At 38.9% G+C, this 14,296-nt stretch overlaps 1 protein-coding gene across 2 annotated transcripts in view; it reads left to right on the forward strand.

The window, feature by feature from the left end:
- Positions 1-14,296, forward strand: part of rasa3 (RAS p21 protein activator 3) — a 78,587-nt gene that overhangs the window by 24,130 nt on the left and 40,161 nt on the right. For both annotated transcript variants that reach the window (XM_066660117.1, XM_066660118.1), the window contains exons 2-5: positions 222-339; positions 2,005-2,108; positions 10,111-10,205; positions 13,920-13,996. In XM_066660117.1, coding sequence (XP_066516214.1) covers positions 222-339; positions 2,005-2,108; positions 10,111-10,205; positions 13,920-13,996 — 394 coding nt within the window. The remainder of the gene's footprint in view (positions 1-221; positions 340-2,004; positions 2,109-10,110; positions 10,206-13,919; positions 13,997-14,296) is intronic.

Here is a 14,296-nt window from a genome sequence, read left to right on the forward strand (position 1 = left end):
TTATATGGGTAAAGAATTTTAAGATCTTAAGATTTTTAAAACTTTAAAAGTTTCTTCACACTCTCACATGTCTTGAACCTTGTTATTTGGAATCAAACGTGGTTCTCCTATGCCACTGCCCAATTGACCCTTTGTAGCACCCTTAATTTTTAAGAGTGTGTAGTGTTTGCCCTCTGCGAACCACTCTTTAATGAGCCCGTGTTTCTCTCTCTCCCCTTTAGGAGAAGCAAAGAATATTCCTCCATATCCAGGGCCGAACAAAATGAGGGATTGCTACTGCACAGTGAACCTGGACCAAGAGGAGGTCTTCAGGACGAAAATCATTGAGAAGTCTTTATGGTAAGAAATCCCTTTGCTTTTTTCTTCTGTTGTTGTTTTATTTCACTTTTTTTTTAGAGTCAGACCACGGTATGTGTGTGGGTTGATTTGTGAATGTATTGTGGTATACAGGAAGAGAGGACTGTGGTCATTTTGTGCAGTAATGCCTTGTGGGCATAGATCATGAGAATCCTATTCTCTGTGCCAATGTGTGTGTATGTGTTTGTGTGGTGAGGCGTGGATGTTTGCATCACCTCAGAAAGGCCTTCTCAGTGCATGTGATCAGGGAGACCCACGTGAGTGTATCGTGATGACAGTAATCGTGTAGGACAAGCGGGTCAAGCAGTGTTTCTTCCATATTTAATGCAAAAGAGAGAGAGTATGAGAAAAGAGTGAAAGAGAGAAAACAGAGATAAACTGGAAATTCAATGTTATCTTAAGAGGAGCAACTCTAAATATTGTCATTTCCTATGTGAGTTATTGTGTGCTACACAGGATTGTTGCCATTTTGGAAAGTGTGCCCATACTAGCAACAACTGAGAAAACATGCATTCATGAGGGAAGCAAGGGTAATATCAATGGGTATTTATGAGTGAGGTCTAGAAATCCTTTACAGCAGTAGTCACCAACCTTTTTACGTACAAGATCACCTTTTGAAATCTGAACAAATGAAAGATCTACCAGTGTAAATGCCAGGCTTAGGCTGCTTAAAAAACAAAGCTGTGTATGTCCTTATCACCTCCAATAACATAAAGTTACTTACTACATTAATGTACAGCTGAAGTTGTAATGTTGGCTGTAGTGGTAGTGCTTAAGGCTGTCTGTAAGAGCTAAACCGGTGTTCTGACATGTTGTGCTTCCTATTGATAACTATTCTACAACAGCTCTGCACATGCTCAGACCCACAATTTTTTGTTTTCATAGGAAATCTCCTGTTTTTTTCCTCCGGTACATTATATAATCTTAGCGTACTGTTTTTTGCTTCAGCATTCCAAAACTGTACATGCTGAAACAAATGTATACATTTATAATCAATGTATTATCACTGAAATTACCTTCACTTACCTTATCTTTGCCCGCATAAGGGAATTTATGCTGTGCATAGCTCTTCCCTCTATTGAGAGCATTTTCTGATATTCTTCTTTTAGCCCATCCAAATATCCTACCTATTCTTTAGGCGGCTGTGCTAAGCACAACATGGTCACACATTTCCACAGGGTAGCACAGTACAATGTGACTCTCGCTGTGTTGTAATATGTAATCCGTATGAAATATTTGTGTAATATCTCCCATTTTGAAAGCGAAACTCTCAGCGCTACTTTATATGTCCCTGCTTAAGCGGCTTGCGAATCATTGCGGATTCAGAATGATGCCGCTATAGTAATTTAAATGCCATAACTGAAGCAGCCATGATTTATCGCAATCGACTTGCATGGTCTTGGAGATCGACCTGTCGATCACGACTGACTGGTTGGCAACCACTGCTTTACAGATTCACAAACTCTGTATTAGTCTTAAAGAAACAAGAGACTTTCTGCCTCCTTTGGGTCATTCTAAGAGCCTCTCAGGTGTTTGTGTATGTGTTTGTGCAGGCTGAATGTGATTTCTGCTTTAATTACAACAACTTTGTTTATGTTAGTTTTGATCTATGGCTAAAGTTTCACTCTGTTTCCTTTCTGACCACAGCCCGTTTTATGGAGAGGACTTCTATTGTGAAATCCCACGCAACTTCCGACATCTCTCCTTCTACATCTTCGACAGGGATGTTTTCAGAAGGGACTCCAGCATTGGTGAGCACTCTATCTCTCTATTTGGGGTGAGGAGCTTCTGAAGGAGAACTGAAATGATATATGTGTTTGTTTTGCTGTGAGTTCATTCATTCATTCATTGTCTGTCCGGAGCCCACCCGGAATCATTGGGCGCAAGGTAGGAACACACCCTGGATGGTGTGTTCCCTCGCAGGGAGACACACACTCACACATTCACTCACACACTCACACCTATGGATACTTTTGAGTCACCAATCCACCTACCAACGTGTGTTTTTGGACCGTGAGAAGAAACCGGAGCACCCAGAGGAAACCCACATGGATACGGGGAGAACACACCAAACTCCTCACTGACAGTCACCCGAGTGGGACTCGAACCCGCAACCTCCAGGTCCCTGGAGCTATGTGACTGAGACACTACCTGCTGCACCACTGTGCTATCCCTCTGTTGAGTTCAAATATCCAAAATTGTATATAGTACCTTTAAGAGGTTCCTCCTGATTTGTTTCTTACTTACGCTGTGATTAGCTGTGATGCCACTTAGGTGTTTACTCTCAATTGCTAACTGGATTCTATGTTTTAAACTGATTGACAGTGCTGCTGGGGGTCCCTCAGTGGGTTCCCGTTACTTGCCAAGAAAAACACACTCAATCTATTGAGCAGACGTGAGTAGGAGCAATCCATTAAAGCTGTTAAGGTTGTTAAACCTGAACAGACAGCCATTGCCTCATTGTTTACTGTTTACTGTGGGTTGCAGTGAGTACTCTATAATGTAATTTTCAGTATATGCCGCAGCATGTCACATGACCCCAGTTATGCTCTTGAATTAACACCCTGTTGTGCTGGATTTGTAAATACAAAAGAGCTTATCAAAATAGGATACATAGTTTGATAAAGGTTTTTCAGTGGAAGGATAGTTACAGTACCAGTCAAAAGTTTGGAAATCTCTTGAAAAAAATCATCTTAATTATTATCATTTTTACAGATATTACATAAAGGCACATATGGAGTTTATTACTAAAAATAGAGTTTCCAAAACAGTGTGATAAAGTAGTATAAATGAAAATAAATTGAATGTATTCTTTAGTGTGTAATGAGATAAAACGCAGCTAATCAGCTGTGCCTTTTACAAACATAAACTAGCCATGGCCATTTTGGTTTTACACTCACATGTCCATCATTACTAAAAATACTTTTTATAATCTACTAACCTCTGGCATTTCAAATGATTAACTTGAAGATTTCTGTTACAATTTAAGGTAAAAGTATCAAATTGAATTAGGCTACAGTTATCCTGTTTCAGAAATACTGTTAGAGTAAAGTACAGATTATCTTCAATATGTACATAATAATTACATGCAGTACATATTATAAGGAATTATAGACCTAAATCTTCTTGTATTTTTGACCACTAATATTAGATATATACGAATTTTATGCATTTAGGCCTAAAATACAAATTCTGAAAATTTTTTAACAAAAAATATTTTGTTACTTAGATCATTTTTTTAATCTCTCTTATTTTGGTCTTAGTTGTAAATAGTGTAATAAGTGAGATTTAATATTTGACTGACAGGTTTAGCATTATTGTAGTTACAGCACTCGAGTACTACAGCTACAGTGGAAACTCTTGCGCTTGCATTCGCATCATTACAACAAGGCCAACCAGCCGTGTCTGCCCAAAGGCGGACTTTACTGAAAAGCCAATCTGAGCTGAGCTACGCTCCATTTGGATCCGTAACACGCACACACATGTCCAGAGACCACACCAGAAGGGTGCTTTAGAGCCCCCTGTGTTGGTGTTCTTGTATTTGTATATGAGTGTGTGTATATGTGTGTGTGGGTGTGTGTTGGACGTCATGCACTGCTTCACTCTGCTGAGAATGTGTGAGGTCTCCTTACTTATCTGCACTCCCCTGGCATTGACATGAGCGCTGAAGCTGGACCCCCTGCTCTGACATGCTCAAACAGATACTGACTGAGGAGTGTCTAGATTAGCTTTGGTTGAAGTTCAGAGAAGAAAATATCTACAAATTTACAAATATAAACCGTAAGCCCAGAATTGTTTGATGTTAAACTTTTTTGTTTGGAACTGAAGCTATGAGTCTAATGCATCTAACAAGTAATGAAACATAGGTGAGAACAAATTGGAATGTAAACTGAACACTTGAATCATCACACACTTGTCTTAAACCATTTTGAAATCAGTGTTCAATTTTTAAGGTAAATATATTTGTTGACCACATATTTGTCACAAAGAAAACTAGACGAGAACATAATAAAAATAATCAGTTTAGGATGAGAAACATGACAAAATGCTTAGCACTTATTGTTAGCAAACACAAACTAATTGATAAGTTGAAAGAAGTAAACATCCTGTTAGTTCAGATTAGAGCCACTAATGTTCCGGAGAATCACCTGCATGTGTTGCACGGGAATCCTTCCCATTCCTGAAGCACACGTAACATTTCTTGATGCAAGAACTTGCCTGACACAGACACTCTCCCATTGTACACTACGCGTGTGAAAGGACCACCCCGGAACAGTCCTAGTACTTCATATTCATATGTGAAAACTGCTTATGTTACTGAACTCTGACCTGTTTATCGTCTGTTACTGTGCACTGCAATCTACTGTGTTACCAAGGACAAACCTCAAAATGGAGATACTTCAATAGCAAATTTTTTATATTACGCAGAGCAATTTTAATTTATTTAAATTGTATTACATTTAGATACTTACATATTACCACTGTACAATGAAAAACATGTATCTTCATTTTTGTGGATTTTTAGTTTACTACATTATTTGAATACAGCAAATGATGCAAAAGTCACAATGGAATGGACCAATAGAAACACTCCAAAAATACTTGAAATTTTAAAAAATGTTTTACATGGACATTAATTAAAAATTAAGAATGTTTTTTCCTTCAGTAAAATTTCTATTTTGGACGTATGTGATTTTCATAAAAATAAAATGAGTATATATGAGTATATCCTGACCGTATACAAATGTGTGTAAGGGCTTGTGTGTGTGTGGCTCGGTAGTGATACAAGAATTGTGCATGTTTCCATTTCAGTCTTGCAGAGAAACAGAAGCTTCTGTGTTTAGCCAACAGGAGCTCAGTATCAATGTCACTGTGGGACAATGTCCAATCACAGCAGGTTGTTCAGTATTTTGGAGTACATCTTTGGCCAATAACACAATTTTGGATAACATGGAGAGGAAATAAACTCAGTCCGTTATATTACACCAAAACATACACATACGCACTGTCAGAAACTCTCCCTTTCACTATGTAGTGCACTACTTTGGGGTTCCATCACATTGTGGTAGTGTCTGAAAACATTGTGGACAATTTCCAATGCACTCAAACAATCCCACAATGCAGCGCAAAAGGTAGTGTACATCCCATGTACACTAGTGGACACTAGTGTATAGCTGATACCCAGAATGCACTGAACTGTGTGGTTAGAAATCTGCATGTGTGGCAGAAATCGTCCACTACACTCCTGAATTCAGTTCCCTATAATAGTGCATTTTATAGTGAATAGGGAGCCATTTTGAACACAGCGAGTGAAAGAAAGAGAGTCACATGTCAAAGCTTTTTCTTAACTAGTCTTTACTAAAATGTGAATGTGAATAGTGTGGCGTTAATTGCTCCTTTCTGGTGTTCAGTTACTGGCTGTGACTGTTTGATTAGTTCAGATTCACAGTGTGAGGAAGCAGCTGATTTCAGTGATTCATCACTAACTCAACTCGGCGCATAACAGCAGTGAGATGTACTATGATTTATTAACACATAATATCCAGAGGTGCTTGATCCAGAGGTGTACCACTAACTAAAGATGCATGTTTGAGTAACATAGTATCAACGTTCCTCCCCCTCTCGTCACCACACAATTTGACAGTAGTACAGTGAGTAAGTGATATAATTTGTGCCCATGTTGTTATTGTGGGCCAGCTTAAGATGTCAAACAAGCTAGCAGTTGTGGGTTTGGGCACATGTTTGCAGCACTTTTTTTTCATACAGTCACACACACTTTTTCTCTGTTATTTCTCTCTCTCTCTCTCTCTCTCTCTCTCTCTCTCTCTCTCTCTCTCTCTCTCTCTCTCCCTGTCATTCTCCTTCCCTATCTCTGCTCTTTTCACTAGTGTAAACAAATGTGGGCTTTATGAAAATGAACATAATTAAGGGAACACTCAGTGTTTACTAGTTAAATCTCCATCTGCTGCATCTGTACACGTATATTCAATTACCACAGGCAGTCATTTGGTGCATTTCCTTGAGCTTGAATAACACCCCACCGACATGAAAAGCACATAAAAGGAGCCAGTGGGCAGGCATTGAATTCTGTCAGAATGCATTTAAGCAGAACACACTTTTGTAGAATATTGTGATTTTTTTTTTATTTAAGTTGAAAAACGGTATAATATGTTCTTTCAAATGCAGAACTAAAGAGAAGAATTTATGGCAGTTTAATATATGTCCAAAAGGTTGCAGAGACCCCTCATAATCAGTGACTTCATCTACTTTAAGGTGACCTTCCTGCAGACACAGATGTTTAGTAGTGCATGAATAGTGACCAGTCAGCGCTCTGCAAAGTTTACACGTTACGGTTTAGCCCCTGCTCAGCGTGCTTGGAGCCCTGAATGACCCGGGACTAAAAAAGTACCCAGTTCCAGGTGCCTGGAATCAAATTTGCCAAATGGAAAAGCAAGAGTAGATTAGGTTTGATGCAGTGTAAATGTGCCTTAAGTGTCTTGAATTTGCAATATCTAACAAATATTTTTTGGCGAGTGTAACAAATGGCTTCTGTTATATTTATACTTTTGTTATACTATGTTTCTCTAGGGCAGTGGTTCCCAAACTTTTTCTACCATGCCCCCCTTTTATAAATGAGAATATTTTTGCACCTCACTTTCAACAATCCCCGCTTTTTATCACAACCTTTGTATACACCTTTTACTTCCAAGCTGCACTGGAATTTATTTATACATTCATAAAAATCTGCAAATATTTATATAAAAGAAAATAAAAAAAGAAGCCATTGTTAAATGTATTTGCTCCTAACTGCTTCCCTGCACAAAAAATAAATTATTAAACAGCTTCCTAAGAGAAAAAGCCATAAACTTCTACATTTGCTCTGCAAATATTACACATTTAATCCCCTCATCTCTTTAGTGACTGGTATGAACTTGTTTTGAGATATGCCTCAGCAAAATGTCTATGTCTATATAAGTATAGGAAGAGTCATACAAGTTATTGTTCATGGAGACGGACAGCGCAGAACAGATTTGAGATCAGACTGTTCAGTTTTCTCCAGTCTATCAACCTGGAATATTTTCAACTCTCTTCAACTAACCAACACTCTTGAACCAGTAAGCCAAACCCATGAACGTTATGCCATGTCCGTGTGTTTATATGGAAGCCTGAAGCCATTTGCCAACATTAGAATGATGTGTTTTTCACTGTACGTTGCTTCAGGGTTGCTTGAGTGCTGAGTGCTGAGGTTGTATGTATAGGTGTATGTCTGCACTGTTGCCATCTGTCTTCTAGTATTCTGTATTCTACCTAATTTTAAGTCAATGGGCAGATGTTCTTTTTAATGTGAAGAAAAGCATGAGAAATTTGGTGCCAAAAATCCATAGATGTTAGTTTGTTGAGGCTCTATTTAGAACAATGTTTATTACAAAATAAACTACATCCAAACAGTGGAACTGTTAAGGTCTCAGGAAGCTGCCCATATGTATATCATTTCCATCTGTTGTTGCAGTTCCAAAAACAGAAACTGCACAATTAAACATACAGCATTGTACAAATATCCTAATCGCATGATTTATAAATAAAAATAAAACATTTAAAAATATATAAATATATTGGTGAGGCAGTTCGAAAAGCTAAATTTGGTTTCATATTTATCCTGGGTATGTTTTCAGAGATTTACAGTCACATGAGATTAAGGCAGACTGATAAATGATTGACTTTCCATTCTGTGACGAATCACTTTTAATGGGGATTAATAACCTCAGTCTCTGTTGGACTCCTAGTAATTGGATGTATTATTTCTGTACATTCATTGCCTTCTTCATTTGTTACAGTGCTTTGACCCCAGAGACACATTCTCCAGCAGAACAGATTTGCAGGACTGTCCTGTACAGAAGAGCACTGCTTCAAGGAATAGACTTCTGAAAACCTACAAATGTAGTTGATTAGAAAGTTTTAAGTTTGTTTCTTGAGATTGCACTGGAGTTAGGAGGCTGGCATTGCTTACAAATAGGGCTGTAATTAACACCATCTTTTTCAAGTTCATATGAAGTCCAGGACTATGGCTGGTTGAGATTGGGTTTGAAGATGGACTGTTATGTCCAGATTAGAGTGAGATTGGGTCAAAACCGAGCCCTGTTTTTTTTTTTTTTTTTTTTTTTTGCAATATTTTACATGATCAATTACATATTAGGGAATTCAGGGTCCTGGGGTTATGGATTCAAGCCCCACCTTGGGTGACTGTGAGCAGTTCTCCATGTGTCTGCATAGGTGTCTTCCCATGGTCTAAAACCCATGCTGGTAGGTGGATTGGCCATACAAAATTGTCCCTAAATGTGAGTGAATGTGTGAGAGTGTGGTGCCTTGTGATGGACTGGTGATCTGTTCAGGGTGGGTCCCCACCTTGCACCCAGTGATTCCGGGTAGGCTCCAGACTCACCATGACCCTGAACCTTTGCCTTCAGGGTGTTGTGGACATAAAATGAAATTTCTAAAAACATGATGAATGTTTGTTGATAACTTTTCAGTCCTTGTGTTTGAAGAAGAGGTGGTATATATATATATATATATATATATATATATATATATATATATATATATGTGTGTGTGTGTGTGTGTGTGTGTGTGTGTGTGTGTGTGTGTGTGTGCATTTATTGCTCCATAAACAGCTGACATGCCCCATGTTCAATAAAAGCACTGCCAGATATTTGAACAACCTCTTTCATGTTTACATGAACAACACTGCCGACATAAACAAAAAGAAACTGGTCCAAAAACATGAAAGTGAGATTAAATTGAGTGATGAGAGACAGATTAGATCTTGCCAAACCATTGAGGATGTCTAAAACAGGTTAATCAACTGTGATAATTTAGATAATAGCATGTACTATTCTTTATTACAGCTATGAATTATGAGTAGCAATGAAACATGTGAGTGGCATAACTGTCCAAGCATTGGCCCTATTGTCATGGGACCCTTTTCGGATCTAAGCCATCCGAGGCCATGTGTCCAAGAGAACTGAACTCCAATGGGCCTTGCACATTCAGAGAACGGCCCTCCTCTTTCCTTGTTGCTAACCAATGCAGGCTCACTCTTTTAGCTCACTGTGGTGATCTCCAAACATATGCTGACAGCATTCCTTTAGCAGCAGTTTGAAAAGAAGATGTGGTTGGCTTCACATGTGTCAGAGAATGCAAACTTCCAGCTCAGTATCACTGTGATATGGGGCAGACCCAGCAAATGGGTGGAATATAACAGTGACTAAATCTACACTAAAGAAACTTGAAACCTCCATAAATAGAATTTTCACTATGTAAAGAGTTTTGCATAGTTGACCTAAGCTGTGGCAGCCATTTGAAGCGCCTTGATTTCAGGAGAATGCTGTAAAAATGAATTATACTCTGTAACTGTAGGGAGAGCCCAGGAGCAAAAAACGTTAAATCTTAACTATTGTCTCTTTAATGCATTGGAGGAGAGTACACACTGTCCAGATCTGCTACATCAGATGATACCTGCCCAAGCTGGCTAGAACCAAGTGAGGAGAGATGGGGTGGCGAACAGGGGAACCTCATACTCACCCAGAGCTCGAATATAAATTATAATAAACTGGAAATGCTTATTCCATGCCATATCTTGAAGATTAAAATTCCTTTTTAAGACACAAATATAGATTATTAGGCCTGATACTGGTATGAGTGTCCAGTCTGATGAGCTGTGACTGAAAGAGCTTTTTTTGGTTTGTGTGTCTTCAGGCAAAGTAGCTGTGAAGAAGGAGGACCTGCAGAAGTATCACGGAAAAGACACTTGGTTTCCGCTGCAACCTGTCAGCGCAGATTCAGAGGTGCAGGTGGGTGCACTGGTTTAACTCTTTCCCTCTCTCTCTCTCTCTCTCTCTCTCTCTCTCTCTCTCTCTCTCTCTCCCCCTCTCTCTCTCCCCCTCTGTCTCTCTCCCCCCCTCTCTCTCTTTTTTCTGTTTTCTGTCACTTGACATCCCTGTTTTATTTGCATTGACCAAAACAAAGGCAAGCATGCGGTGTGACTCCTTTCATTATTTGTATCTCTCTCGCACTCTCTCAACACAACAGCATACTGTTTGTGTGTATACGTGCCCTGTTGTTGTGGGCAGAGCAGAACCCAAAACAGGGACTGTATTAACCACAAACATGGAATCAGCCTCCTTTTGTCCCTGTCATACTTTACCCTTTCCACTCATATTATCACACAAGGTGTGGGATGCTTCAAATCCTTATGAATCAAATATGTACACAATTTCCACATCACTAAAAATATATAATTTTAAGTCATTTTTACCAAAAGAATGTGAATGTTATTGCCAAGTATTAGACAGATAGTAATTTTCTCACATGAAGTGCTTAAAGTAACTGTCTAGCACTAGACTGAATATAGCTACTTCAAAGTGCACAAAATTTTGACACCAGTTTCAATTTTGGTCATGCCAGCGCTATGTGTTAGCTAGTGATATAATTCCCAGCGTTGGACTTGGGAGCAAGTTCTCTGAAGTGATTGAGCTCCAGCAAATGTATATTTTGGGATGAATTGGAGTAATGATCGTGATCCAGAACGAATATATCTATAGCTATACAGGAGGTCCATGGGTTACATCAGTCCCGAGTTACGATGTTTTGTGGTTACGACACATCTCCCATTTACTGTATAAAGCCTTGTTTCAACTTAAGTGGTTTTGCGTCGTAAATGTCGTAACGCGAACTTCGTGTTTGATGCGCGCGGCGGAAGAATACACGGTTACGCGGCTCGGGACTGAGGAGGATAGGTGTTAGGATAGGATAAGTGCTTACAGTATGTTAAATACGTACAGTATGTATGTATGTTCCGACTTCGACACAGAAAATCGGTTTACGATGCGATGTAGGAACGGATCAGCGTCGTAAATCGAGGACCCCCTGTATCTAGTGTAAAACCTTCCCAGGACAGCAGGAGCATCTTCTGTAGGTTAAGAAGCTTGTCTACAAACCTTTCTCCATGTTGTATAATGTGTACTAGGGGTACAATTAAGTTTTTAAGCATTTTAGTCTAACCTATAATTGTAATTCAAAAGTCGAGAGTTTTTTCTGATATTTTTTGCTCCTGGATTCCCCCTACACCCACAGAGTATAATTTACTTTTACAGCACTGTCCTGAAATCAAAGGGGGGTGAGGAGGTAGTTGTTACCTACCGTCCTATAAAACTTATATAGTGTAGTTTCTGAGCTTGGAGGAGCAATGACAGAGACTCTGTTCTCTGTTTTACAGGTCAGTGAAACATTGCAATTTTTTGAAGTTGTAATGTTAAGGTAGAAATGCTACCTAGTGTTTCTTGTAAAAATGACAGTTTATTTCACGTAATATATATATAATACAATAATACTCTAATGCTATATTGCTATGTTTGTGATTGCCAACATCGAAATCACCATCTTTAAATTGTCTAAACCAAGACTCACACATACCTTGTATGCAATATTATCCCCATGAACTGAACAAATTGATGCACATACTTTTGCAGCACTTTTTCCTTGATTTAGCTCATAATGAAAGCATTGAATTTTATTTTAGCTTTTTAGATAAGATAGTTGTCGTTTTTAATACAATGTTACCTAACAATTACGATAAAATTAGAATATGGACAAAATGCAATTGTCCATATTCACTGTTATAGGTTTGCTCTACGAGAATTTTGAAATCGTGACAATATTTAATTTTAGCTTAGCACTGGAAAATGTCATTACTGCCCCAAACACTCAGCTTCAGTGAAGACATTCTAACTTCTGTGAAATAATTTTAGGGAGAACAAGTAGGAAGTGAGACAATACACAGAGCTTTGTCGCACTGCTGCACACACACACACACACACACACACACACACACAGATTCTCGGTCCGGCCTCAAGAAACATCTGCATTCAGCCGGCTAGATTTGCCCTAAAGCGGATCTCTAGCAACACAGTCGCATTCATCGGCAATGATGAAGAAAGGAAGGGTATGTGTGTGAGAGGAACAGAGGGAGGTATAGAGAGAGAGAGAGAGAGAGAGAGAGGGATGGGCTGAAATGGAGAGTAAAGATAGATCCTCCCTCTGCCGTCTCATAGAGAACGCATTGTATTTGGATGAGTGTTAGAGTAAGAAAGGGAGCTAGAGTGTGGAAGATAGATAGATAGATAGATAGATAGATAGAGAGAGAGAGAGAGAGAGAGAGAGAGAGAGTCCCCAGTCATGTGTGAAGCTCATTTGCATATTGATGATGTTGGCTGAAGTTTGACTCAGAGTATCGGAGGGATTTGCACACGCAAACGCACAAAGACACACGCGCCCTGACTTATATAAGTAGAGTTAGTTGGGAATTTCTTAGATTTTTCAGAATGACATAATTCAGCTTATGAATTATAAACACATTCAGAGTGGTTTAATATTTTAAAAAACGACCAAACCATCCTGAAATCTATAGCTTTGTCCCATGATTACCCTGAGCACTGAGGCCTTCCTTGAATTATACATTTTAATTACATTGTCGAAAGGGTGAGTGAAAGGGACACAAGCTTGAAGTAGCAAGTGGTTGGAGAGTTTGGGCAGAATTTGGACACACTTCTGCTTAAAGTTGATTAAAGTTGACTGCAGCCAAGCTGGGCTTAACATCACAGTGTTTTACTGGAGTAAAAAGGTGTTGAGATCATTTATATTGTTAAGAACACTATTTTTATTGTCAGGAGGCATTTCTGCATACTTCCTTATCCCCATTTCACCCTGCTCTTCAATGGACAGGGCCCCCACAGAGCAGGAAGGGTTTGGGTGGTGGATCATTCCCAGAACGTCAGTGACACAGACGTCGTGGTGATTTGTTAGTGTGTGTTTCGCACAGCTGCATGGTTGTTTAGTATTATCAAATAATAATAATTTTTATGTGCTTGACACACAGTTATATGTAAATGGACACCACTGTATGGCGTAGCTTAAAGATAACAAAAGGTCATGCCTAAGCATATCTTTTTTGTGATTATTCAATAACAAAATCTAAGGCAAGTGTGTGATGATTTAATCATATAGTTTCCTTGTTGCTGTTTGCTGTAAGTGAAGCCAAGTCATCTCTATTTCTATAGCACATTCCAACAACAAAGTGCTGTTCATTAAAAACATATTTCAAAGCTTTAATTACTTGTTAGCTACTTTAACCACATAGCTACTGTGCTGAATTAAAGACGCCATCTTCAGATCTACATGGAAATTAAATTAAACTATACTTAGAAGTGTCAATACATTAACTTGCGCTATGTTTAATTCTCATTAACTCTGTATATGACAGTTACAGTTATGAATGAATAATGAATAATGTTACTCTTCATTCTGTGATACAGTTCCTCTCTTCCTGTCATGAAGAAGCACCTCCAGCTCTTTCGGGAGCCAGAACCCTTCAAAAGCCTCCAGAAAAAATGCCCTCATATTTTTATGCCCCTTTCTCTCCTCCTCTCACTTATCTGTTTCTTTTTTCTTCACTTTCTCTTGTCGGGTGGTGTGTGTAACCATGGTAACGCCGTCTCATTCCTCTGCAGGGAAAGGTACACCTGGAGCTGCGCCTGAGTGAGGTCATCACAGACAGTGGAGTCGTCTGCCACAAGCTGGCAACCCGGTGAGTCGACCAATCATATCCCTGCTCTCCCTCACCTTCCAGCCAATAGGAACTTTTATCTGATTAGACTGTCAGAATGTGACCCAAAAAAATCAGAAGAATATCACATTTGGTTGTCAAGCCCAAAGCTGGATCTATTGGCTGTGATTGGTTTGTTTATTTTGACATTTGGCAGTTTCCTCTGGAGTTTATCCTGTTAGAATTGCTTGATTCATTTTTAACTCTTGTTGTCTATGGAGCATCTCTGCTTCTCTTTTACTTGAGAGAGATATAATACTAGATACTCTAATGGTTGATATA

The sequence above is a fragment of the Hoplias malabaricus genome, chromosome 2 (assembly GCF_029633855.1).
Source record: "Hoplias malabaricus isolate fHopMal1 chromosome 2, fHopMal1.hap1, whole genome shotgun sequence".
Taxonomy (NCBI): domain Eukaryota; kingdom Metazoa; phylum Chordata; class Actinopteri; order Characiformes; family Erythrinidae; genus Hoplias; species Hoplias malabaricus.